Here is a 27,927-nt window from a genome sequence, read left to right on the forward strand (position 1 = left end):
CAGGGCCGGGGTAGAAGAGTGAGGGACCCAGGGCCGGGGTAGAAGAGTAAGGGACCCAGGGCCGAGGTAGAAGAGTAAGGAACCCGGGGCCGGGTAGAAGAGTAAGGGATCCAGGGCCGGGGTAGAAGAGTAAGGGACCCAGGGCCGGGGTAGAAGAGTAAGGGACCCAGGGCCAGGGTAGAAGAGTAAGGAACCCGGGTCCGGGGTAGAAGAGTAAGGAACCCAGGGCCGGGGTAGAAGAGTAAGGGACCCAGGGCCGGGGTAGAAGAGTAAGGGACCCAGGGCCAGAGTAGAAGAGTAAGGGACCCAGGGCTGAGATAGAAGAGTAAGGGACCCAGGGCCGGGGTAAAAGAGTAAGGGACCAGTGGCCGGGGTAGAAGAGTAAGGGACCCAGGGCCGGGGTAGAAGAGTAAGGGACCCAGGGCCAGAGTAGAAGAGTAAGGGACCCAGGGCTGAGATAGAAGAGTAAGGGACCCAGGGCCGGGATAGAAGAGTAAGGGACCCAGGGCTAATATAGAAGAGTAAGGAACCCAGGGCCGGGGTAGAAGAGTAAGGGACCCAGGGCCGGGGTAGAAGAGTAAGGGACCCAGGGCCAGAGTAGAAGAGTAAGGGACCCAGGGCTGAGATAGAAGAGTAAGGGACCCAGGGCCGGGATAGAAGAGTAAGGGACCCAGGGCTAATATAGAAGAGTAAGGGACCCAAGGCTGGAATAGAAGAGTAAGGGACCCAGGGCCGGGATAGAAGAGTAAGGGACCCAGGGCCGGGATAGAAGGGTAAGGGACCCAGGGCCGGGGTATAAGAGTAAAGTACCCAGGGCCTGGGTAGAAGAGTAAGGGACCCAGGGCCGAGGTAGAAGAGTAAGGAACCTGGGGCTGGGGTAGAAGAGTAAGGGACCCAGGGCCGGGGTAGAAGAGTAAGGGACCCAGGGCCGGGGTAGAAGAATAAGGGACCCAGGGCCAGGGTAGAAGAGTAAGGGACCCAGGGCCGGGGTAGAAGAGTAAGGGACCCAGGGCCGAGGTAGAAGAGTAAGGAACCCGGGGCCGGGGTAGAAGAGTAAGGGACCCATGGCCGTGGTAGAAGGGTAAGGGACCCAGGGCCGGGGTATAAGAGTAAAGTACCCAGGGCCTGGGTAGAAGAGTAAGGGACCCAGGGCCGGGGTATAAGAGTAAAGTACCCAGGGCCGGGATAGAAGAGTAAGGGACCCATGGCCGGGTAGAAGAGTAATGGACCCAGGGCCGGGATAGAAGAGTAAGGGACCCAGGGCCGGGGTAGAAGAGTAAGGGACCCATGGCCGGGGTAGAAGAGTAATGGACCCAGGGCCGTGGTAAAAGAGTAAGGGACCTGGGGCCAGGGTAGAAGAGTAAAGTACCCAGGGCCGGGATAGAAGAGTAAGGGACCCAGGGCGGGGGTAGAAGAGTAAGGGACCCAGCTCCGGGGTAAAAGAGTAAGGGACCCGGGGCCGGGGTAGAAGAGTAAGGGACCCAGGGCCGGGGTAGAGGACCAAGGGACCCATGACCGGGGTAGAAGAGTAAGGGACCCCATGGCCGGGATAGAAGAGTAAGGGACCCCATGGCCGGGATAGAAGAGTAAGGGACCCATTACCTGGAGTTTACCTGGAGAGAGTTCCGGGGGTCAACGCCTCCGCGGCCCGGTCTGTGACCAGGCCTCCTGGTGGATCAGAGCCTGATCAAGCAGGCTGTTGCTGCTGGCTGCACGCAAACCAACGTAAGAGCCACAGCCCGGCTAGTCAGGAACCGACTTTAGGTGCTTGTCCAGTGCCAGCTTGAAGACTGCCAGGGGTCTGTTGGTAATCCCCCTTATGTATGCTGGGAGGCAGTTGAACAGTCTCGGGCCCCTGACACTTATTGTATGGTCTCTTAACGTGTTAGTGACACCCGTGCTTTTCATTTGGGGGATGTTGCATCGTCTGCCAAGTCTTTTGCTTTCGTAGTGAGTGATTTTCGTGTGCAAGTTCGGTACTAATCCCTCTAGGATTTTCCAGGTGTATATAATCATGTATCTCTCCCGCCTGCGTTCCAGGGAATACAGGTTCAGGAACCTCAAGCGCTCCCAGTAATTGAGGTGTTTTATCTCCGTTATGCGCGCCGTGAAGGTTCTCTGTACATTTTCTAGGTCAGCAATTTCACCTGCCTTGAAAGGTGCTGTTAGTGTGCAGCAATATTCCAGCCTAGATAGAACAAGTGACCTGAAGAGTGTCATCATGGGCTTGGCCTCCCTAGTTTTGAAGGTTCTCATTATCCATCCTGTCATTTTTCTAGCAGATGCGATTGATACAATGTTATGGTCCTTGAAGGTGAGATCCTCCGACATGATCACTCCCATGGCCGGGGTAGAAGAGTATGGGACCCATGGCCGGGGTAGAAGAGTAAGGGACCCATGGCCGGGGTAGAAGAGTAAGGGACCCATGGCTGGGGTAGAAGAGTAAGGGACCCATGGCCGGGGTAGAAGAGTAAGGGACACATGGCCGGGATAGGAGAACAAGGGACCCATGACCGGGGTAGAAGAGAATAGTAAACGAGAACAGAAACCTTGGGTATCTTTAAAAATAGTTAAGACAAGTACATGAGTGGATATTAGATCTGTGGAGCATAGGCCAGCAGGCCTGCTGCGGTGCTCCTTCCTTATGTCTCAGGACTGGATGAGAAGAGTAAGGGATCAAGAGCAGTGTAGGACTTGGATGACTGAACACCAAGCATTCGGCGATCCTGCTGAGGTGCATCATCCCCCAAACACCTGGTACCCTGTTGCCTATGTGTCTTACTGACCAACCTGGTACCCTACCAGCCACATCACCTATACCCCCACGCTTGCCATCACCAAACCTGCCACTTCACCCCTACCTGCAGACCTGCTCCCCAACAAACTTCGCCTCTGTGTTGTAATGATTTAGAAAACCGACAAATTGAAGAAAGATGAGGAGAATGAGGTAATCAGTCCCTCAGCCTGGAAGGACTGATAAAGATTCTAAAATGTTGCACCAGTGTCTCTCAATCTCGCCTCTACCCCCCGCCCATACCTGCCACCCCACCTCTAGCTTCACGCCTGCCATTTCTATCCCCATATTCTTACTTAAAATAACTGAATTACCAAATGTGTGTGACAAATCACATATATTTGTGAAACTCTGAACCCGTGTGGGTTATTCAGCGTATAACAGGGGATGTTTGATCCTCTGTGCGCTAATCTTAAGAGGGACGCGCTACTCTTAGTCAAGCTAGATGAGATTTTGTTAGGATTTTTAACTCCGGAGGGTTAACCACCCAGAATAACCCAACAAAAGTAGTGCGTCATCTAGGACTGTCTTATTTCCACTGGGGCTTTCAGTCTTGCCCCCAAGGATGCGACCTACACCAGTCGACTAGCACCCAGGTACCTACTTGCTTGCTAGGTGAACGGGGACAACAGGTGTAAATGAACACGCCCAGTATTTTCACCCGTGCTCTCGCCTCGCACAGTGTCCGTGGTTCGATCCACGGACACTGAGGCGAGAGCTTTAGATACCAGGCCACGGGAAGAATCTTTCCTGGGATTAATGTCTTCATAAAAAATTCAATTTTCCTGTATATGGAATAGGCTATCCTGAGAGATGGCAAATCCCAAGTGATAGTAACTTAAGCTATGCTGGAATGAAGCTTTTGAAACTCCAACACTTGATGAACCCTTGCTGGAATAATTGATAATATTCTCATTACACTACTAAAATCTTTTAGCTCAGGACAACACATTTCAACATCTTATAAGAGCCCCCTCCTGTGTAATGGAATATGACAGGTAAACATACCTGGAGGTTATTCCGGGGATCAACGCCCCCGCGGCCCGGTCCACGACCAGGCCTCCCGATGGACCAGGGCCTGATCAACTAGGCTGTTACTGCTGGCCGCACGCAGTCCAACGTACGAGCCACAGCCCGGCTGATCCGGCACTGACTTTAGGTATCTGTCCAGCTCTCTCTTGAAGGCAGCCAGGGGTTTATTGGCAATTCCCCTAATGCTTGATGGGAGGCTGTTGAGCAGTCTTGGGCCCCGGACACTTATGGTGTACCAATGATGCCCCTAATTTTAATTGGGGGCATTTTGCATCGCCTGCCCAGTCTTTTACTTTCGTAGGGAGTGATTTCTGTGTGCAGATTTGGGACCATTCCTTCCAGGATTTTCCAAGTGTAGGTTATGATATATCTCTCCCTCCTGCGTTCCAACGAGTACAAGTCAAGTGCTTCCAAGCGTTCCCAGTAGTTAAGGTGCTTGACAGAACTTATACGTGCAGTAAAGGATCTCTGTACACTCTCTAGATCTGCGATTTCACCTGCTTTGAATGGAGATGTTAATGTACAGCAGTATTCCAGCCTAGAGAGAACAAGTGATTTGAAAAGGATCATCATTGGCTTGGCATCTCTCGTTTTGAACGTTCTCATTATCCATCCTATCATTTTCTTTGCACGTGCGATCGTGGCACTGTTGTGATCCTTGAAAGTGAGATCCTCAGACATTACTACTCCCAGGTCCCTTACATTATGTTTCCGCTCTATTGTATGGCCAGAGTCTGTAGTATACTCTGTTCTAGTTATTATCTCCTCCAGTTTTCCGTAACGGAGTAGTTGGAATTTGTCCTCATTGAACATCATATTGTTTACCGTTGCCCACTGGAAAATTTTGTTTATATCTTCTTGGAGGTTAACCGCGTCCTCAGCAGATGACAGCCTCATGCAGATCCTAGTATCATCCGCAAAGGATGATACGGTGCTGTGATGTATATCTCTGTCTATGTCTGGTATGAAGATGGCTAGTTATTGTTCCATTCTTAACTATTATATAGAATAGGGTAGCAGCACACTGCTGATGTATCCAATTTTGCAGAAAAATACACGTACATGTTACCTCTATCCAGTACCAGACTCCAGTCAACCCACCTCTACCCTCACTCCGGTCAACCCACTTCTACCTCCACTCCAGTCAACCCACCTCTATCCCCACAGCAACAAAATGTCAACATTGTGTTGTTACACCTGAGTGTTGTTACGGGTGTTAGAGAAGAACTTCATGTTACTGATGATACAAAGGTGAACACTTGTATTACAGGTGGTGATCGTCGGGAACGGTGCGGTAGGCAAGTCATCTATGATACAGAGATACTGCAAGGGTTCCTTCACTAAGGACTACAAGAAGACCATCGGTGTCGACTTCCTCGAGAGGCAGATAAAGTGAGTTTTGTGTGTATGGGAGATAGATATTCCCTTTTATAGCTACAGGAGCAACTAGGCGCTTGGTGTTCCATCCATCTGAAAAATCAAAGAAATAGTCTTTAAAAACATAATTTCCAGTATGTAAAATTGATTAAACTATAGTCCTTTTGTGGTCATTGGTCATATATAATGCAGTGATAATTTGCCATTGAAAAAAAATGTATTTGGCTGTGGATGCTTCAGCTTTCTTTAGCCCATTTCCTTCCCCCAGCCCCCTGGCTGTACCACTGGGTGTGAACCACACGACTTCTGCATATTCCAACTTTGGCCTACTATGTATTGTAAATAATATTTTAAATAGCATTTTTCAGCAACATTTTTAAAACATTTCTCCGTCCATATATTTAACAGTTATTTTATATTTTGCTAGTGTAGCATACATTTTTTCACAATCACATTTATACGATCTGATAACTTTATATTCATGGGAGGAGCACTAAACCCGTTGGTGATCATACAATGCCTGGGAAGAATGGGAGGCAATCAGGTCCAGTCCAAGGGACAATAGATCCAATTTCTTAGCTCAAAGTCTCATCGCCGGGGAATTGTAGGATGTATACATTAACTATTATGAGCTTCTCAACTTTACTTTAGAATTTATCACTAAAATTTAAATATGTACATTTAAATTTCTTTAGCGTGCTTTTCACCAATACTGCTGCTACTTTCTCTTTTCCATCGATTATCTCCCTTAAGAAGTTTTTCTTTAGATCTATCTTTCAATTCAGTTCAATTCAAAGTTTATTCTCTATAAAGATTACAATGTTGAATTTACAGAATTTGGTTGTTGTGTGGTTTACATGTAGTTAAATAATGATTACAGAGTGTACCACTAGAACGCCTAGCATGGCTAGGCATTTCGGGCAGACTTAGTTTAATTCTTTATTTTAAAATATTACAAATTATGAGGTAAGTTGGTATTATGGCTAAGTGACTAAATACTAGTTTGTGAGTTTAGCACTGTGAATGCTTTTGTTTTGGCACAGTACATAGTTTCAGTATTGGAGTATCATAGGATTCATTATTTTAAGATTGAGATTAATATTTCTGTTTATGGTCAAATGGGTGAGTGAGTGTAAGTGTGAACCACCAGGTGGTATTCGTGTAGTTAGTTGATGGGGTTTATCAGGGAGATAAGATGTTTTCTAATGGTAGTTTTGAAGGTGATGAATGTGTCTGCAGTTCTAGAGTTCTCAGGTAGGGTGTTCCAGATTTTAGGGCCTTTGACATACATTGAATTTTTGTAAAGGTTTAGTCGGACATGGGGAATGTCGTAGAGATGTTTGTGTCTGGTGTTATGCCTGTGGGTTCTGTCACAACTATCAAGAAAGTATTTTAGGTCAAGGTTGATATTGGAGTTTAAGGTCCTGTAGATGTAGATTGCACAGTAGTAAGTGTGGATGTACTGAACAGGGAGTAAGTTTAGATCTATGAAGAGTGGGGGGGGTGTGTTGCCAGGGATGGGATTTAGTGATTATTCTTACTGCAGCTTTTTGTTGGGTTATTATTGGCTTTAGGTGTGTTGCTGCAGTTGATCCCCAAGCACAAATAGCATAGGTGAGGTATGGATAAATAAGTGAGTGGTATAGTGTGAGAAGGGCATTTTACTCCAACGGTATAAATAATAAAATATATTTACAAGTGTGTTCATCTCGGTACATAAATAACCCACACATAGGAAACAAATTTATGGCAACGATTCAGTCCGACTTGGACTATTAACTAGCCAGAGAAGTACATTTGGTATATCACTCTCGGGTACGGAGAGAGGAAGGGAGTGTAAATAGGTGAAGAATACGGCGTATGCTGTCAGTGGCCCTGAAACCCAATAGAAGAAGAAGATAGGTGAAGAATAGCATCAGAGAAAGGTGTTTTCAGTCATTGAAACTGCCAGCAGCAGAGCACTTGATGGCTGGTGAAGTTCAGTTTACTGTGAAAATTCAAATGACCCGTTCTTAAATTTTCTAAATGTTTCGTTTGCCGAAGTCGTCAATGAATTGCTTCACAAAATTTTGAACTTGTTGTGGTGTGAACTTGTATGGAGGCAACAGAGACGTATTTTACAATTCCATTGCAGTCAAAGGTGGAGTTCTTTGGCAAACATGGTGTTCTTGTTTGCAGGTGTAGGGAAAAGTAAAAGCTTCTGCCGGTTAGGCCGGGGGTGTGGTAATGACATTAAGAAGCACGATAGAGCCAAAATGTATGAGAAGGGGGCAGGAGTGGTAGAACGGGAGGAGGGAGTACTAGTATTGTAGTAGTAGTAGTAGTGGTGGTGGTGGTAGTAGTATTAAAATCCACAGGGATAGTTAGCAACAGTAGTTAATGATAGTAGTGTGCTCATCTCGCTGTTTCCTTTTGCATATTGATGTAATAAATTTAAATGGTATGGACGAGGCAGTGACAAGTGTTACAGGGCATCAGTGGCAAGTTATAATGGGCACTGTGTCTGAAAGAGTAGCTACTAGGGTAGGTGTGTGGATAGGGAAGCACAGCCAACCTCCTGATTAATCTACATTAAAACAGATCACTATATTTCAGATTATTACATGTATGTGAAGCACTAAACCTTTGTTGGACATGAAGTGCAAGGAGTGGTGAAGGTTCCTCCATTTACTAATTGCGAGACACTGTTATTCAGAACACTCTTATTCTTCTTAATTTTGGAGCCATGAAGCACTGGTGGTATATTACATATTGTTTACTATAGTGATCTCTCCTCCCCACTGAGGTTCACTATGGTGATCCCCTCCACTGAGGTTCACTATGGTGATCCCCTCCACCGAGGTTCACTATGGTGATCCCCTCCACCGAGGTTCACTATGGTGATCCCCTCCACCGAGGTTCACTATGGTGATCCCCTCCACGGAGGTTCACTATGGTGATCCCCTCCACCGAGGTTCACTATGGTGATCCCCTCCACCGAGGTTCACTATGGTGATCCCCTCCACCGAGGTTCACTATGGTGATCCCCTCCACCGAGGTTCACTATGGTGATCCCCTCCACTGAGGTTCACAAGTGACCCCATGGCCTCTCTGGCAAAGCCCTCACTTCACATACGGAGGGCCCGGGTTCGATTCCTGGCGGGGTAGATAGTCGACTGGCATGGGTCGCATCTTGGGGGACAAGACTGAGGACCCCAATGGAAATAAGACAGACAATCCTCGATGATGCACTGACTTTCTTGGGTTATCTGGAGTGGCTAACACAGGAACCCCTCCACTTGAGGTTTGCTCTGGTGATCCCCTCCACTTGAGGTTCGCTATGGTGAGGATATACTAAAGTTGGTTAGTGAACTGAGGTACACACATTATGAAGAGGTTCACAGAATAAATAAGAGGGCTATTATAAGTCCATCATTTGGAAGTTAAGAGACAAGAGATAAAGCTCAGCCTCCACTCCAATAGGTAATTTAACATTGGAGTGATGACCTGATTCGATGTAGGAGAGAGGACCTGATTAGCAGGTATAGGACAGCAATAGAGATAATTGGGAAGAAGGGTGGGAGCCCTGTGATATGTGACATTTTGCCAAGGTGAGGAGTTGGGAATGAATGGTTGTCCAGGGCAACTGTTGTCAATTGCTGGCTGGACAGACATTGTAAGGAAAATGCAGAAACTTTCATAAACAACTGGGACCTTTTCTACGGCCGAAATGACATGTATGCCAGGGACAGGGTTCACTTACAAAGGCTTGGGGTGGGGGGGCACTGGCTAATGCAGTGGAGGGAGCTGTTAGGGCTTTAAACTAGAAATAGTGGTATGGATGTTTGTGGGATAGCAGTGAATTCTCAGGGTAGAGATAGTTTTAGTTTTAGGGAAATCAGTTATAGGCAGAATGAGGTAGAATTATTGGTGAATACTGGAAAGCCAGTCACACTAGGTGATAAGGACAGTAATAGGAATACTGGAGTTTACCTGGAGAGAGTTCCGGGGGTCAACGCCCCCGCGGCCCGGTCTGAGACCAGGCCTCCTGGTGGATCAGAGCCTGATCAACCAGGCTGTTGCTGCTGGCTGCACGCAAACCAACATACGAGCCACAGCCCGGCTGATCCGGAACTGACTTTAGGTGCTTGTCCAGTGCCAGCTTGAAGACTGCCAGGGGTCTGTTGGTAATCCCCCTTATGTGTGCTGGGAGGCAGTTGAACAGTCTCGGGCCCCTGACACTTATTGTATGGTCTCTTAACGTGCTAGTGACACCCCTGCTTTTCATTGGGGGGATGGTGCATCGTCTGCCAAGTCTTTTGCTTTCGTAGTGGGTGATTTTCGTGTGCAAGTTCGGTACTAGTCCCTCTAGGAGGAAAAGAAATGAGCAGGAAGTTAAAAGAGAAGGGAGGGTTTCTAAATTTATATTATACTAATAGGCATAGTGCTAGACATAAGATAGATGAGTTGAGATTAGTTGCAAGTGCAGGTAACATTGTTGTATTTGTCATAACTGAAACATGGTTTAATATGAAAAATTGGGACATGCCTGCTGAATGCCACATTCCAGGTTTTAAATTGTTCCAAGTAAACAAAAGTATCAGAAGGGGGGTGGGGTGGCCCTGTATATCCAAGATCACTTGAATTGTTGCATAAAAATGGGTATGAAGTCTGAAATAACACATGTAAAGTTTATTTTAGGCGTGATATACTGTCCCCCCAAACATGGATAGGGACCAAGGGAGACTACTTTGGGAAGAAATTGTTAGGGCCACAAGGCACGATAATGTAGTAATTCTAGGGGACTTTAACTTTAGTCAGATTGATTGGAATTCCTTGACCAGGAACTTAATGTCTAACGACTTCTTAAAGGTAGTTCAAATTGTTTTTCAAAGCAGTTTGTTACAGAACCTACAAGGGAAAATAACCTGCTTGACTTAATTCTGGCAAACAAGGAAACCCTTGTTAATTTAGAAATTACAGAAGACCTTGGCACAAACAACTACAAATCAGTTACCTTTAGCATTGAATGGGAATATAATAGTAAGGATAGCTCAGTAACAGTCCCAGATTTTTGCTTAGATTACAATGGGCTTAGAGAATGCCTATCACCTGTGGACTGGGGTAATGAAGAGAGCTATCAATATGTCAGCTTTCTAAACACTACATGCTGCCCAAAGAACATTTATTCTGTATGAAGAAATAAGATCGAATAGAAATGACCCGAAATTTATGAATAATAGGCTCGAACATCTTTCAGGGTAGGAGAAAGGAATTTATAGGTGTATCAGTATATTCACATTAAGGTGGTTAAAAAGGGGATAAGAAAAGCTAAATCTAGGTAGTAGGTTGGTAGACAGCAACCGCCCAGGGAGGTACTGTCCTGCCAACTGAGTGTAAAACGGAAGCCTGTAATTGTTTTACAAGATGGTAGGACTGCTGGTGTCTTTTTATTGTCTCATAGACATGCAAGATGTCAGGTACGTTTTTACTTACACTTGGGTCGCACTACATGTACAAGCATATATACACACCCCTCTGGGTTTTCTTCTATTTTCTTACTAGTTCTTGTTTATTTCTTATCTCCATGGGGAAGTGGAACAAAATTCTTCCTCCATAAGCCATGCGTGTCATAAGAGGCGACTAAAATGCCAGGAACAAAGAGCTAGTAACCCCTTCTCCTGTTTATATTACTAAATTTAAAAGGAGAGACTTTCATTTTTTTTTTGGGGGGGGGGGCCACCCTGCCTTAGTGAGATATGGCCAGTTTGTTGAAAGATGATGATGAGCAAATTTGCTGATGACACAAAGATAGGCAGGATAATTGAGTCAGTCAGACATCCCAAACTTCAGTGAGAATCTAAAGTCACTAATAACAAACAGACAAATGAACAAGCACCACCTTCTCTTAGCTGGAGACTTCAATATCAACCTTGGCCTACCTGATGATCAGACTGTAACTGCTTTCATCAACAATATGAACAACACTCTTCTCATACCAACAATAACTAAACCAACCAGGCTGACTGAGACAAGTGCAACCATAATAGACCAAATATGGGCCAATATACTAGCCCCCTTAAATCAGGGATAATCACAGACAGCACTATTGACCACTACCCAACCTTCCTCTTAACAAACATTAGTATTGACGATTGGACAGACATTTTTCTTAACAAAATACGTACTTAGACTATACAACATTGTCCTATAAAAACGAAACAGATCATGAATAAACGGCTTGGTTGCCCATGGCTAACCAGCAGCATTCTGAAATCCATTGATAAGAAACACCAATATGAAAAGCAATATAGACAGGGCTTAATACACAAAGATATTCTTAAACAATATTCAACAGTTCTCACCAAATTAATAAAGAAAGCCAAACAACTGTACTACTCCAGCAAATTCACTGACACAAGAGGAGATATAAAAAAGACCTGGAAAACACTTTCCCAGATTCTGGGGACCCACAAACTGAAAAAAAAACAAGAATATTGTTCTAACTAAACCTCATGAAACACCACTGCATCCCACTGATACAGCTAACAAGATAAATGACTTCTTCTCAAACATAAGATCTAATCTCGCCAGTAAAATCCCACGTACCAATGCCCGTGCCAGGGACTACCTAGATGGGAATTTCTCAAATTCCTTCTATCTTGTACCAACTGAGCCCACGGAAGTCACCGCGATCATAAAGTCACCGTGTCTTCCTTTGCAGATGACACCCGAATCTGCATGACAGTGTCCTCCATTGCAGACACTGCAAGGCTCCAGGCGGACATCAACCGAATCTTTCAGTGGGCTGCAGAAAACAATATGAAGTTCAACGATGAGAAATTTCTATTACTACTCAGATATGGTAAACACGAGGAAATTAAATCTTCATCAGAGTACAAAACAAATTCTGGCCACAAAATAGAGCGAAACACCAACGTCAAAGACCTGGGAGTGATCATGTTGGAGGATCTCACCTTCAAGGACCATAACATTGTATCAATCGCATCTGCTAGAAAAATGACAGGATGGATAATGAGAACCTTCAAAACTAGGGAGGCCAAGCCCATGATGACACTCTTCAGGTCACTTGTTCTATCTAGGCTGGAATATTGCTGCACACTAACAGCACCTTTCAAGGCAGGTGAAATTGCTGACCTAGAAAATGTACAGAGAACCTTCACGGCGTGCATAACGGGGATAAAACACCTCAATTACTGGGAGCGCTTGAGGTTCCTAAAACTGTATTCCCTGGAACGCAGGCGGGAGAGATACATGATTATATACACCTGGAAAATCCTAGAGGGACTAGTACCGAACTTGCACACGAAAATCACTCACTACGAAAGCAAAAGACTTGGCAGACGATGCAACATCCCCCCAATGAAAAGCAGGGGTGTCACTAGCACGTTAAGAGACCATACAATAAGTGTCTGGGGCCCGAGACTGTTCAACTGCCTCCCAGCATACATAAGGGGGATTACCAACAGACCCCTGGCAGTCTTCAAGCTGGCACTGGACAAGCACCTAAAGTCGGTTCCTGACCAGCCGGGCTGTGGCTCATATGTTGGTTTGCGTGCAGCCAGCAGTAACAGCCTGGTTGATCAGGCTCTGATCCACCAGGAGGCCTGGTCACAGACCGGGCCGCGGGGGCGTTGACCCCCGGAACTCTCTCCAGGTAAACTCCAGGTAAAAATAACTTGGGGGGGGGGAATCGTCTCACATCCCACCATTATTGTACAAGCGAGCGGCCCATGTCCTTTCGCATGCTATTACATTACTTTTTAACAAGTCACTAGAAACTAGCACTTTCCCGACACTGTTCAAGACAGCAAGGGTTACACCGATACATAAAGGTGGTGACCCTACAGACGTAAACAACTATAAGCCAATATCAAACTTACCATTGCTATCCAAAATCTTCGAGAAACTCGTGCACAGGAGACTATATTCATTTATAACGTCACAAAACATATTCAACCCCTGCCAATTTGGATTCAGGAAAAATAAAAGCACTAATGATGCAATTATAAAAATGCTAGACCTGCTTTACACAGCATTGGAAAATAAGGAATATCCGCTAGGAATTTTTATTGACCTAAGAAAAGCGTTTGACACAGTAGACCATGGCATCCGACTCCACAAACTTGACCACTATGGTATAAGAGGCCATGCACTTGCATATTTTAAATCCTACCTTTCTAATAGGTATCAGTATGTCACCATTAAAGACACAGCCTCATCAATACAGCCACTTGATACTGGAGTTCCGCAGGGAAGTGTCCTTGGACCCCTGCTCTTCCTCATTTACATCAATGATCTTCCAGACATATCCCAACACCTGAAACCCATTCTCTTTGCTGACGACACGACTTATGTCATCTCCCACCCTAATCTTGCCACCCTCAACACCATTGTTAACGAGGAGCTGCTCAAAATATCGACTTGGATGACAGCCAATAAACTTACACTTAACACTGGCAAAACCTACCATATTATGTTTGGTAACAGAGCAGGTGTTGCGCAGCTTAACATTAAGGTCGACAACACTGTAATTGCCAGACATGAGGGCAAATTCCTTGGCCTATACCTCGACAACAACCTAAATTTCAGCACCCATATCCAACACAACAAAAAGAGTATCCAAAATGGTGGGGATCCTCTCCAAGATACGATAATACGTACCACAAACTGCCCTTCTCACACTATACCATTCACTTATATATCCATACCTCACCTATGCTATCTGTGCTTGGGGTTCAACTGCAGCAACACACCTTAAGCCAATAATAACCCAACAAAAAGCCGCAGTAAGAATAATCACTAAATCCCATCCCTGGCAACACACCCCCCCCACTCTTCATAGATCTAAACTTACTCCCTGTTCAGAACATCCACACTTACTACTGTGCAATCTATATCTACAGGACCTTAAATTCCAATATTAACCTTGACCTAAAATGCTTTCTTGATAGTTGTGACAGGATCCACAGGCATAACACCAGACACAAACATCTCTATGACATTCCCTGTGTTCGACTAAACCTTTACAAAAATTCAATGTATTTCAAAGGACCTAAAATCTGGAACACCCTACCTGAAAACTCTAGAACTGCAGACACATTCATCACTTTCAAAACTACAGTTAGAAAACATCTTATCTCCCTGATCCACCCCGACAACTAACTACATGATAACCATCTGGTGGTTCACAATTACACTCATTCACCCACTGACTATAAACCCAGAAATACTAATCTTAAAATAATAAATCCTAACTAGTCATAAGTTTGCCTATGATACTCCAATATAGACACCTTGTATTGTGCCAAAACAAAAGCATTCACATTGCTAAACTCTCAAATTATGATGTAGTCGCTTAGCCTTAATACCATAATCTGTAAGGATTTAATGTTAAGATTTAATCTAAGTCTGCTCGAAATGCCTAGCCATGCTAGGTGTCCTAGTGGCCCCCTCTGTAATTAGTATTTTATAACATGTAAACCACACAATACCCAAAACCTGTAAACCCCACATTGTAACCCGTATAGAGAATAAACTTGAATTGAATTGAATTGAATAGATGTCATGGAACTTCAGGAGAATTTAGACAAACTGTTTGCGGTCAGAAAAAATGGCAGATGTAGATAAATGCAAAGCTCTGAAGCTCAGTAGTGTTCATAACCCAAACACTTATAAACTAAATAATGCAGAACTTAGCCATACAGAATGCAAAAAGGACTTGGGAGTTATGGTACGCAGCAACCTTAAACCAAGACGGCAGTGCCTAAGCATACATAATGAGGCAAACAGATTACTGGGATTTGTATCAAGAAGTGTAAGCACTAGAAGTCCAGCAGTTATACTACAGTTTTATACATCATTAGTAATGCTTCACCTAGATTACACAGCTCAGTTCTGGTCTCCATATTGCAGAATGGATATAAATTCATTAGAAAACATTCAGCAAAGAATGACAAAATTAATACATAGCATTAGAAATCTTTCGTATAAAAAAAAAAAATTTAAGTCCCTTAAATTACGTTCACTTGTAAGACAAAGAATGAGGGAAGACATGATAGAAGTGTACAAGTGGAAGATGGGTATTAATAAAGGGGATATAAATAAGGTCTTGAGGATACCCCTCAAAGAGAGAACCTACAATAATGGATTCAAATTAGATAAGTTTAGATTTAGAAAGGAATTAGGAAAGTGCTGGTTTGGAAATAGGGTAGTTGATGAGTGGAACAGTCTGCCTAGTAGGGTTATTGAAGCTAACCCCTCAGGGAAGGTTCTTTGATGTTGATAAGGGGCTCTTGATTTAGGGAATTGGATCTGTGCTCCAGTTCCCCAAATTAAGCCTGAATGCCTTCCACATTCCCCCCCCCCCAGGCGCTGTATAATCCTACGGGTTTAGCGCTTCCCCTTGATTATAATAATAATAATAATAATATTGAAGCTAAAACCTTGGATAGTTTCAAATTTAGGCTGGATAAATACATGAGTGAGAGGGGTTGGATTTGAGTGGGATTTGCACATGAGTAAGTAGATTTATCAAAACTTATTGCTTGAGTAGCATTGAAAATGGGTTGGGCAAATATTCTGTCAGTGGGTTGAATTTGCAAAGGACCTGCCCAGTATGAGTCAATAGGCCTACTGCAATGTTCCTCCTGTCTTATGTACTAGTGTAATTTCTAAAAGGTAGTGTAATTACAAATCATAATTGCAGGGTGGAGGAGGAAGAGGTGCGACTTATGTTATGGGACACAGCGGGTCAGGAGGAATTTGATGCCATCACTAAAGCCTATTACCGCGGTGCCCAGGCCTGCGTCCTTGCCTTCTCCACCACAGACAGAGACTCCTTCGTTGCCATCAATAAGTGGAAAAAAAAGGCAAGTCTCCAAAAGCTTGAAGTTCCTCTGTTTTTCAGCTAAGATGATTAAACACAGCTTTTTTTCATAATTAGTGTTTATATATCTATTAATTCTCCATGGGGCAGTGGAACAGAATTCTTCCTCCGTAAGCCATGCGTGTCATAAGAGGCAACTAAAATGCCGGGAGCAAGGGGCTAGTAACCCCTTTTCCTGTATACATTACTGAAGTTGAAAAGATACACTTTTGTTTTGCTTTTTGGGCCACCCTACTTCTGTGGGATACAGCCGGTTTGTTGAAAGAAGAAGAAAGATATGCATTAATGTGAATAATTTTATCACCAAGGCTCAGTGCTGTGTATATTGAAATAGAGAAGAGAGGAAATCAGCTCTAATATGCATTATTTGGGCATGAATACTGGTCAGAGAGCCCGTCATAAGTCTGAGGTGTCGGTAAACGAGCATGTTGCAAAGTGAGGAGAGGGTGTATGTATATATATGTATATGTACAGTGGACCCTCACTTTTTATTGTTAATTCGTTCCAAAGAGTCTGACGAAATGTGAAATCGACTAAAACCGAAACCATTTACCCCATAAGAAATAATGTAAATTTAATTAATCCATTCCAGCAACCCAGAAGTATTAACACAAAATATTTTTTTATACATTAAATATAGATTTTCATACAGACAAGAATGAGAAATCAAGTATAAAACAACAACATGATGCTTACCTTTACTGAAGACTCGTGGTGTATGATAGACAAGGAGGAGGGGAGAGGGAAGTGAGGTTATTGTTTGGAAAGGGAATCTCCTTTCATAAGGACTTCAGATATCATGTCACTACCACCATCACTACCACCATCACTACCACCCTCTACCACCATCACTACCACCCTCTACCACCATCACTACCACCATCACTACCATCCTCTACCATCACTACCACCATCACAACCACTACCACCATCACTACCACCACCACTTTTGTATTTTTCTACACTTTCTTTAATTCTATCGTGATTCTTACCTTCTTTACCAAAGGACTGGCACTAGCAGGTTCGTTTGGGCTCATGGTGGGTTATTTAGCAGTCACACAGAATAAACAAGTGCAAGAAACAATGAATTATTATGAAATAATTTGTATCAACTTACAGGGTAATGTTCACTCAACCATAAAGAAAGCAACACTGCCTCAGGATGCGTTTGTGGTAGGTTATGTGAGCGGCGCACTCAGACCTGTACCGTACCACCGAAGAGATTGAGGAGAGCAACGAAAACTGAGCCAATATTTTTACAGAAAAAATCGGCCATAATTGATATGAGTGAAAACAGAGCCCAACGAAAAGGGAGGGTCCAATGTATGTATGTGTGTGTGTGTGTATGTATGTGTGTGTGTATGTGTGTATGTATGTATGTATGTATGTATGTATGTATGTATATTTTTTTTTTTCTCAACAAGTCGGCCGTCTCCCACCGAGGCAGGGTGACCCAAAAAAGAAAGAAAATCCCCCAAAAGAAAATACTTTCATCATCATTCAACACTTTCACCACACTCACACATTATCAGTTTTTGCAGAGGTGCTCAGAATACAACAGTTTAGAAGCATATATGCATAAAGATACACAACATATCCCTCCAAACTGCCAATATCCCAAACCCCTCCTTTAAAGTGCAGGCATTGTAATTCCCATTTTCAGGACTCAAGTCCGACTATATGAAAATAACCGGTTTCCCTGAATCCCTTCACTAAATATTACCCTGCTCACACTCCAACAGATCGTCAGGTCCCAAGTATCATTCGTCTCCATTCACTCCTATCTAACACGCTCATGCACGCTTGCTGGAAGTCCAAGCCCCTCGCCCACAAAACCTCCTTTACCCCCTCTTTCCAACCCTTTCGAGGACGACCCCTACCCCTCCTTCCTTCCCCTTTAGATTTATATGCTTTCCATGTCATTCTACTTTGATCCATTCTCTCTAAATGACCAAACCACCTCAACAACCCCTCTTCTGCCCTCTGACTAATGCTTTTATTAACTCCACACCTTCTCCTAATTTCCACACTCTGAATTTTCTGCATAATATTTGCACCACACATTGCCCTTAGACAGGACATCTCCACTGCCTCCAACCGTCTCCTCGCTGCTGCATTTACCACCCAAGCTTCACATCCATATAAGAGTGTTGGTACTACTATACTTTCATACATTCCCTTCTTTGCCTCCATAGATAATGTTTTTTGACTCCACATATACCTCAATGCACCACTCACCTTTTTTCCCTCATCAATTCTATTATTAACCTCATCCTTCACAAATCCATCCGCCGACACGTCAACTCCCAAGTATCTGAAAACATTCACTTCTTCCATATTCCTCCTCCCCAATTTGATATCCATATATATATATATATATATATATGTATATATATATGTATATATGTATATATATATATATATATATATGTACAGGAAGGCCCCACTTATACGGCGGGTTAGGTTCCAGGCTACCGCCGTAAAGCGGAAACCGCTGTAAAGTGGAACACCCTTTTTTTCCACTTACAAATGCATACAAACACTAGATAACAAGTTTACACTAACATATATTATGTTAGCAATAGAACCAGGCATCAAAAAACAATAAAAAAGTACAATACACACATAGTGCACTCATTACTTACCTTAAAATATTTATAGTCTTAATCTAGGGTGAGACAAGTAGTATTTATTGTAAGAAATCAAGTGTGGTATGTATGGTAATCAGCCAGGCTACCTTACCAGGCCACCCCACCCACACATACTATTCTATGATATTTAAGCATCCCAGAGCGATAAAATGTATATACAGTTCACTCATTACTTACCTTAAAATATTTGTAGTCTTAATGTAGGGTCAGGAGTAAGTAAATGAGATAAAACGAATAAATGAGAGAGAGAAAGAATGAGTACATGAGAGGTAACAGGCGCAGAGTTATGTAAACAAACCAGGCTCCCACATCTTATATTTATGTTTATTTATTCTATTGTGGGGTGTATTTATCATCTTTTTATGTTATGTATCGTGTTTATTATATAATTTTGAAAAAAATATCATGGATGGATTAATGAAAATGTGTATATTACCGTAATATACGACATTTAATGAGACTCGGTGACTATTGTTATTATGGCGTCACTTGTGGAAGTCGTCTGCTCACATCTCACATTTATGTTTATTTATTCTACTGTGGGGTGTATTTATCTTATTTATATGTTATGCATCGTGTTTATTATATAATTTTGAAAAAAATATCATGGATGGATTAATGAAAATGTGTATATTACCGTAATATACGACATTTAATGAGACTCGGTGACTATTGTTATTATGGCGTCACTTGTGGAAGTCGTCTGCTCACATCTCACATTTATGTTTATTTATTCTACTGTGGGGTGTATTTATCTTATTTATATGTTATGCATCGTGTTTATTATATAATTTTGAAAAAAATATCATGGATGGATTAATGAAAATGTGTATATTACCGTAATATACGACATTTAATGAGACTCGGTGACTATTGTTATTATGGCGTCACTTGTGGAAGTCGTCTGCTCACATCTCACATTTATGTTTATTTATTCTACTGTGGGGTGTATTTATCTTATTTATATGTTATGCATCGTGTTTATTATATAATTTTGAAAAAAATATCATGGATGGATTAATGAAAATGTGTATATTAACGTAATATACGACATTTAAATGACTCGATGTATGTAAGTTTATTTAGGTACAGGTATACATAAGTATAATTATCAGAGTATATATAAAATATGAAATAACTTTTAAAAACATTTGAAATTTTGGAGTTTCCAGACAAAATGGAGAGACTTAGTGCTTACTGAGCTCATGGAGAATGTAAACAAACAGGGTGGGGCACGGTGACTGTATTAGAAAGTCAGGTGGGGGGAGCCGTATAGTGAGTTTTGGTCATAATTTGAAATGTCCGTATTAGCGGAACGCCGTAAAGTGAAACGCCGTAAAGCGGGGCCTTCCTGTATATATTTATTTATTTATATTTATATATATATATTTATTAAACAACCATGGTGACATTACATATCCCTGTCTAAGACCTACTTTTACCGGGAAGTAGTCTCCCTCTCTTCTACACACCCTAACCTGAGCCTCACTATCCTCATAAAAACTCTTTACAGCATTTAATAACTTACCACCTGTTCCATATACTTGCAACATCTGCCACATTGCTCCTCTATCCACTCTATCATATGCCTTTTCTAAATCCATAAATGCAATAAAAACTTCCCTACCTTTATCTAAATACTGTTCACATATATGCTTCAATGTAAACACTTGATCTACACATCCCCTACCCACTCTGAAACCTCCTTGCTCATCTGCAATCCTACATTCTGTCTTACCTCTAATTCTTTCAGTTATAACCCTACTGTACACTTTTCCTGGTATACTCAGTAAACTTATTCCTCTATAATTTTTACAGTCTCCTTTGTCCCCTTTCCCTTTATATAAAGGGACTATACATGCTCTCTGCCAATCCCTAGGTACCTTCCCCTCTTTCATACATTTATTAAACAAAAGTACCAACCACTCCAACACTATATCCCCCCCTGCTTTTAACATTTCTGTCATGATCCCATCAGTTCCAACTGCTTTACCCCCTTTCATTCTACGTAATGCCTCACGTACCTCCCCCACACTTATATTCTGCTCTTCTTCACTCCTAAAAGATGGTATACCTCCCTGACCAGTGCATGAAATTACTGCCTCTCTTTCTTCCTTAACATTTAAAAGTTCCTCAAAATATTCTCGCCATCTACCTAAGATAAGATAAGATTTCGTTTGGATTTTTAACCCCGGAGGGTTAGCCACCCAGGATAACCCAAGAAAGTCAGTGCGTCATCGAGGACTGTCTAACTTATTTCCATTGGGGTCCTTAATCTTGTCCCACAGGATGCGACCCACACCAGTCGACTAACACCCAGGTACCTATTTGCTGCTAGGTGAACAGGACAACAGGTGTAAGGAAACGTGTCGAAATGTTTCCACCCACCGGGAATCGAACCCGGGCCCTCCGTGTGTGAAGCGGGAGCTTTAGCCACCAGGCCACCGGGCCACCTTAACCTAACCTAACCTAACCTAACCTAACCTAATACCTCCATCTCCCCATCTACTAACTCCCCTACTCTGTTTTTAACTGACAAATCCATACTTTCCCTAGGCTTTCTTAACTTGTTTAACTCACTCCAAAATTTTTTCACCATGGTTGTTTAATATATTTATAGATGGGGTTGTAAAGGAAGTAAATGCTAGGGTGTTCGGGAGAGGGGTGGGATTAAATTTTGGGGAATCAAATTCAAAATGGGAATTGACACAGTTACTTTTTGCTGATGATACTGTGCTTATGGGAGATTCTAAAGAAAAATTGCAAAGGTTAGTGGATGAGTTTGGGAATGTGTGTAAAGGTAGAAAGTTGAAAGTGAACATAGAAAAGAGTAAGGTGATGAGGGTATCAAATGATTTAGATAAAGAAAAATTGGATATCAAATTGGGGAGGAGGAGTATGGAAGAAGTGAATGTTTTCAGATACTTGGGAGTTGACGTGTCGGCGGATGGATTTGTGAAGGATGAGGTTAATCATAGAATTGATGAGGGAAAAAAGGTGAGTGGTGCATTGAGGTATATGTGGAGTCAAAAAACATTATCTATGGAGGCAAAGAAGGGAATGTATGAAAGTATAGTAGTACCAACACTTATATGGATGTGAAGCTTGGGTGGTAAATGCAGCAGCGAGGAGACAGTTGGAGGCAGTGGAGATGTCCTGTTTAAGGGCAATGTGTGGTGTAAATATTATGCAGAAAATTCGGAGTGTGGAAATTAGGAAAAAGTGTGGAGTTAATAAAAGTATTAGAGGGCAGAAGTGGGGTTGTTGAGGTGGTTTGGTCATTTAGAGAGAATGGATCAAAGTAGAATGACATGGAAAGCATATAAATCTATAGGGGAAGGAAGGCGGGGTAGGGGGTCGTCCTCGAAAGGGTTGGAGAGAGGGGGTAAAGGAGGTTTTGTGGGCAAGGGGCTTGGACTTCCAGCAAGCGTGCGTGAGCGTGTTAGATAGGAGTGAATGGAGACGAATGGTACTTGGGACCTGACGATCTGTTGGAGTGTGAGCAGGGTAATATTTAGTGAAGGGATTCAGGGAAACCAGTTATTTTCATATAGTCGGACTTGAGTCCTGGAAATGGGAAGTACAATGCCTGCACTTTAAAGGAGGGGTTTGGGATATTGGCAGTTTGGATGGATATGTTGTGTATCTTTATATGTGTATGCTTCTAAACTGTTGTATTCTGAGCACCTCTGCAAAAACAGTGATAATGTGTGAGTGTGGTGAAAGTGTTGAATGATGATGAAAGTATTTTCTTTTTGGGGATTTTCTTTCTTTTTTGGGTCACCCTGCCTCAGTGGGAGACGGCCGACTTGTTGAAAAAAAAAAAAAATATATATATATATATATATATATATATATATATATATATATATATATATATATATATATATATATATATATATATATATATATATATATATATATATATATATTATATACAGTGGACCCCTGAGTTTCGGCAGCCTCGACTTTCACGAAATTCGACCTTCAGCGAGTTTTTTTTTTTTTTTTTTTTTTTTTTTTTTTTTTTTTTTTTTTTTTTTTTTTTTTTTTTTTTTGAAAAATTTGGCCTCGAGTTTCGTGAAAAAACTCATGTTTCGGCGACCGTCCGGTACTCGTCCACCCATCACCATGCACACAAAGCCAGTCTCCTACGCCATTCATGCTCAGTGTGCCATTGTTTACCAACATGTGACCATCACCCCGCAGGTTCATACAATACATTTCATAATAATCCATTGTTTTTTGTGCTTGCAACTGCTAAATAAGTCATCATGGACCCAAGGAAAGCTAGTGCAAGCCCTTTGGTAAATAAAGTGAGTGACAGGGATGTGGAAGAGTTGGTGGAGGACCACAGGGAAGAGCTAACCACTGACAAACTGCAAGAGCTTCAACTGGAACAGCATCAGACCACAGCCGAGGAACTTGCTTCAGAGGAGGAGGAAGAGGGAGTGGATGAGGTGCCTTCTTCAGTGATTAAGGACATGTGTGGAATGAGTTGCAAAGTTTTGTTGAAAAGTATCACCTTGACCAAGCTGAAACAAGCCGTATCTGCAACATGTACAATGACAGTGTTGTGTCCCACTTCAGGGAAATCTTAAAGAAACACCAGAAAAAGACCTCTCTGGATAGATATTTTGTGCGCCAGGGGTCCAGTGACTCTCAAGTTGTTCCCAGTGGCATTAAAGAAGGGAAGTAACCCCAGATAAGGACTTGCTACCTAAAGTCCTAATGGAAGGAGATTCTCCTTCCAAACAATAGTGTACACCTTCCTCCTATCACCTCCTCCCATCTTCCATCCACCCAGAAGTCTTCAGTAAAGGTAAGTGTAATGTTATGATTATTTATTTTAAATGCACGTACTTGATTTCTGATTGTTTTCATTATGTAAATCTTTATTTAATTTGAAAAAAATATTTTATTTTAATATTTTTGGGTGTCTGAAACGGATTAATTTTATTTTCATTATTTCTTATGGGGAAAATGGTTTCGAGTTTCGTGAATTTTTGCGTTAAAATGTATCGAATACCGGATTTAACGTATACCGATGCCATCGAATGCTGGGGGTCCACTGTACACAGTACGATATCCCCAACCTACGTAAAAATCAACCTACGATGCATTTCAGCGTAAAAATTTGACCCCGACATACGGTGAAAAACTCGACCTACAGCATTCATCCCATATGCGTCCCCACATGTCTGTCCGCCTGAGCATGCCTCAGCTGACCTGCCTTCAGTTAGTGTACCAATGTTTACAAGCCAGAGCGGTCACTACCACGCATACATTCGGAACATTTTGTATTATTCCAGTGTTTTAGTGCTTCTAACTGCTAAATAAGCCACCATGGGCCCAAAGAAAGCTTCTAGTGCGAACCCTGTGGTAAAAAGGGTGAGAAATACTATCATACCACGGTCAGCTGCTGCTGCACCACGGTCAGCTGCTGCTGCTGCACCATGGTCAGATGCTGCTGCTGTAACACCATCAGCTGCTGCTGCACCATGGTCAGCTGTACTACTTGAAGATGTGGAGAGACTGTTGTTGGTGTGGCTTATCAAGAATATTGAGAAACAATTAACCCCAAAGGGTTAGCCACCCAGGATAACCCAAGAAAGTCAGTGTGTCATCGAGGACTGTCTAACTTATTTCCATTGGGGTCCTTAATCTTGTCTCCCAGGATGCAACCCACACCCGTCGACTAACACCCAGGTGAACAGGAAAAAATGCCTGGAACTAGTGCTCATATTGGTGAATTTAAGGCCAGCAAAGGTTGGTGTTACGGCCCCCTGCCAGCCGGCAGTACCACTGGGTACATCATCAAACCCATTGTGGGGACTGCTGAGCCGGCCTTAGAGCAGTATGTACCTGAACACCTCACGGTATGCATCTAAGCAGTAGGTACCTGAACACCTAATCGTACACATCTACTGGCTTTAAAAGCATTATGTACCTGAACACCTCACGGTACACATCTAAGCAGTAGGTACCTGAACACCTAATGGTACACATCTACTGGCTTTAAAAGCAGTATGTACCTGACCACCTCACGGTACGCATCTATGCAGTAGTTGCCAGAACACCTAATCGTACACATCTACTGGCAGTAGAGTATTCTACTGGCTTCTACTGGCGTTAGAAGAAGCGCTCACCGCAGCTCACTGAGTCTGTTGGCCTCAGTTATTTGACGGCCGCATTCAGTGAGCTTGCAACATAGTGTGTGCTGCATCGGACCACCTTGCGGTGTGTCAACTGGTCTTGAAGGCGGTAGATAGTACTCACCAGACCATCTTACGGTGTACTTCTACCGGCCTTAGAGAGTATTTACAGGACTACCGGTGATGTCTGCGGACTCGCCGCCTACGCTGGTCAACTGTGGGCCGGAGTCATCGGATGCTGTTTAGTGGAACATTACATGAAGAAAAGGTTGGAGTGTTACACTGAACTGGGCTAGGACCGTAGTGTGACACTTAAGCAAGTATGATGGAGTGGAACACTGAGATATGCTACAGGACCGTAGTGGAACACTGAGAAGAAAAGGGTGTCGTGTGACACTGAAGATGGTCAGGTTGTAGTGTACACTGAATAGTGTCATGTGACTGGCCTCGACAAAGACGCTATGCGGGTAGTGTGACACAGATCAGCCGGGCTGTGGCTCGTACGTTGGTTTGCGTGCAGCCAGCAGCAACAGCCTGGTTGATCAGGCGCTGATCCACCAGGAGGCCTGGTCACAGACCGGGCCGCGGGGGCGTTGACCCCCGAAACTCTCTCCAGGTAAACTCTCTCCAGAGACAAGGGTGTCAAGTGTGACACGGTTGCGAAAGTGTGTGTATTACACGGAGAAAAGGGTGTCAAGTGACACAGTGGAGAAAGAGCGTCACAACTCGGATAAGTGTCGTGAGAAACGCAGTTGATTGTAATTTATTATTTTAAATGTTACTTAATTTATTATTTTAGCATAGATATATATAGTGACACAGTAGTGTCAAGAGAGTTGTAGCCTGTGTAGGGCTACGAATTATTTATTATTTTAGTTAGATGCTAATTATAATTTATTATTGTAACATGTATATATTATCAGATGTTTATTAGTTCAAATACCTCTAGACCAAAGATTGTGTGTGTTTTTATATAATATTAAAGAGTAATTTATTGTGTATTATGTATCCCGAACTTTTATATTACTAACACCCAATGTAAAAAACCATTTGGTGTTTTTGTAATAGTTGGTTTGAGAGATTTAAGAATCATAGTGGCATACACAGTGTGATAAGGCCTGTTCTGGAAGAAAATGCCAAACAGGACCTACATTACTCAGGAGGAAAAGCCACTTCCAGGACACAGTGTCTCATCAGTCATCTCTACATCTTCAATAAAGGTAAGTGTCATTTATTCTTCATTTAGTATAGTAGTACATACACAATATATATTGTGCATGTACTACTCTACTATTGTGCATGTATCCTTCTTTTTGTGTGTAGGAAAATGTATATTTCATGTGGTAAAAAAAAAAAAATTCATACTTTTCGGTGTCTTGAACGGGTTAATTTGATTAACATTATTTCTCATGGGGAAAATTAATTCTACCTACGATCATTTCGTCTTGCAATGGGCTCTCAGGAACGGATTAATATCGTAGGTCAGTGGTCCACTGTATTAGCTTGTAATTAAAAAAGAAATTAACTGTTACCTATAGAGGTACTTTTATCTAACTAATCGATTTTCTTAATTTTTATGTTTTCCCTGACAGCATTTCATTTCCATAGCTCTCTTATACATGAATAGATCTCTGTTCCGAGTTATCTGGTTATCTTGAATTGTCAGTTTTTCTGTTTTCCCTTGTTTATTTTGTATGGCATTTCAACTATGTCTTCTGAGTTTCTAGTTAATTATGTGAGTGGGAAGAACTGCAAGTTTTTTTTCTTGTATAGTTTTACAGGACACTTGCATTTACAGGTTGAAGATGAATGTGGCAGCATCCCCATGGTATTGGTACAAAACAAGATTGATCTCATTGACCAGGCTACTGTCAAACCGTGAGTATCTGCTCTAACTTCCCAGATTTGGCTAATATATTTCAGTCTTGAGGTTCTTTCACATTAGCTCAATGCTGCATTGTTTTAGATCTAGGTTACTTTGATTATATTATTATTATCCCTAGGTAGTAGGTTGGTAGACGGCAACCACCCAGGGAGGTACTACCATCCTGCTAAGTGTAAAACAGAAGCCTGTACATGTATTTGTTTTACATGATGGTAAGATTGCTGGTGTCTTTTTTTTCTGTCTAATAAACATGTAAAACTTCAGGTACATCTTGCTACTTCTACTTACACTTAGGTCACACTACACATGCATGTACAAACATGTATATACACACCGGTGTGGTTTTTTTTCTATTTTCTTACTAGTTCTTGTTGATTTCCTCTTATCTCCATGGGAAAGTGGAACAGAATTCTTCCTCCGCAGGCCATGCATGTCGTGAGATGCAACTAACATGCTGGGAGCAAGGGGCTAGTAACCCCTTCTCCTGTATACATTATTAAAGTTAGAAAGAGAAACTTTTTTTTTTTCTTTTTGGGCCACCCTGCCTCGGTGGGATATGGCCAGTTTGTTGAATGAATATTATTATCGAGTTTTCCATAGGACAGTAATTGAAATTTGTCTTCGTTGAACTTCATATTGTTTTCTGTGACTCGTTTAAAGATTTGGTTCATGTCTGCTTGGAGATTTGCAATGTCTTCAGTGGATGACACTGTCATGCATATTAGGTTATCATCAGCAAAGGAGATATGAAGATGAGGAAAAAGATGGGAACAAGTACTGTACCTTGTGGAACAGAGCTTTTCACTGTAGCCGCCTCTGACTTTACTCTGTTTACTATTACTCTTTGTGTTCTGTTTGTCAGAAAGTTGTAGATCCATCTATCCAATTTTCCTAGTATTCTTAGTATAAGTGAAATTTGCTCCCACTGCCTCATGTTACTTTGGCAGACCCAATAACACTTCCCTGTTTTAATGTCATTTGCAGTAGACTGGTGCATATTTGCACATGAGCCATGACTCCATTTTTCACAAATTGCATGCTACCCAAGTGACATCTCGCTTGGTACTAGATCTGCAGTTTTCACAGGTTTTCATGGTGATAATTTTTTCATTGTTTACCTGGAGTTTAAGTGGAGAGAGTTCTGG

At 42.4% G+C, this 27,927-nt stretch overlaps 1 protein-coding gene across 2 annotated transcripts in view; it reads left to right on the forward strand.

Moving 5' to 3' along the window:
• The window catches only part of LOC128685817 (ras-related protein Rab-23-like), a 90,582-nt gene that overhangs the window by 44,888 nt on the left and 17,767 nt on the right, over nt 1-27,927 (forward strand). For both annotated transcript variants that reach the window (XM_053772495.2, XM_053772496.2), the window contains exons 3-5: nt 5,097-5,218; nt 15,912-16,074; nt 26,696-26,775. In XM_053772495.2, the coding sequence (XP_053628470.1) occupies nt 5,097-5,218; nt 15,912-16,074; nt 26,696-26,775 (365 nt within the window). The remainder of the gene's footprint in view (nt 1-5,096; nt 5,219-15,911; nt 16,075-26,695; nt 26,776-27,927) is intronic.

Source organism: Cherax quadricarinatus, chromosome 23 (assembly GCF_038502225.1).
Source record: "Cherax quadricarinatus isolate ZL_2023a chromosome 23, ASM3850222v1, whole genome shotgun sequence".
Classification (NCBI taxonomy): Eukaryota; Metazoa; Arthropoda; class Malacostraca; order Decapoda; family Parastacidae; genus Cherax; species Cherax quadricarinatus.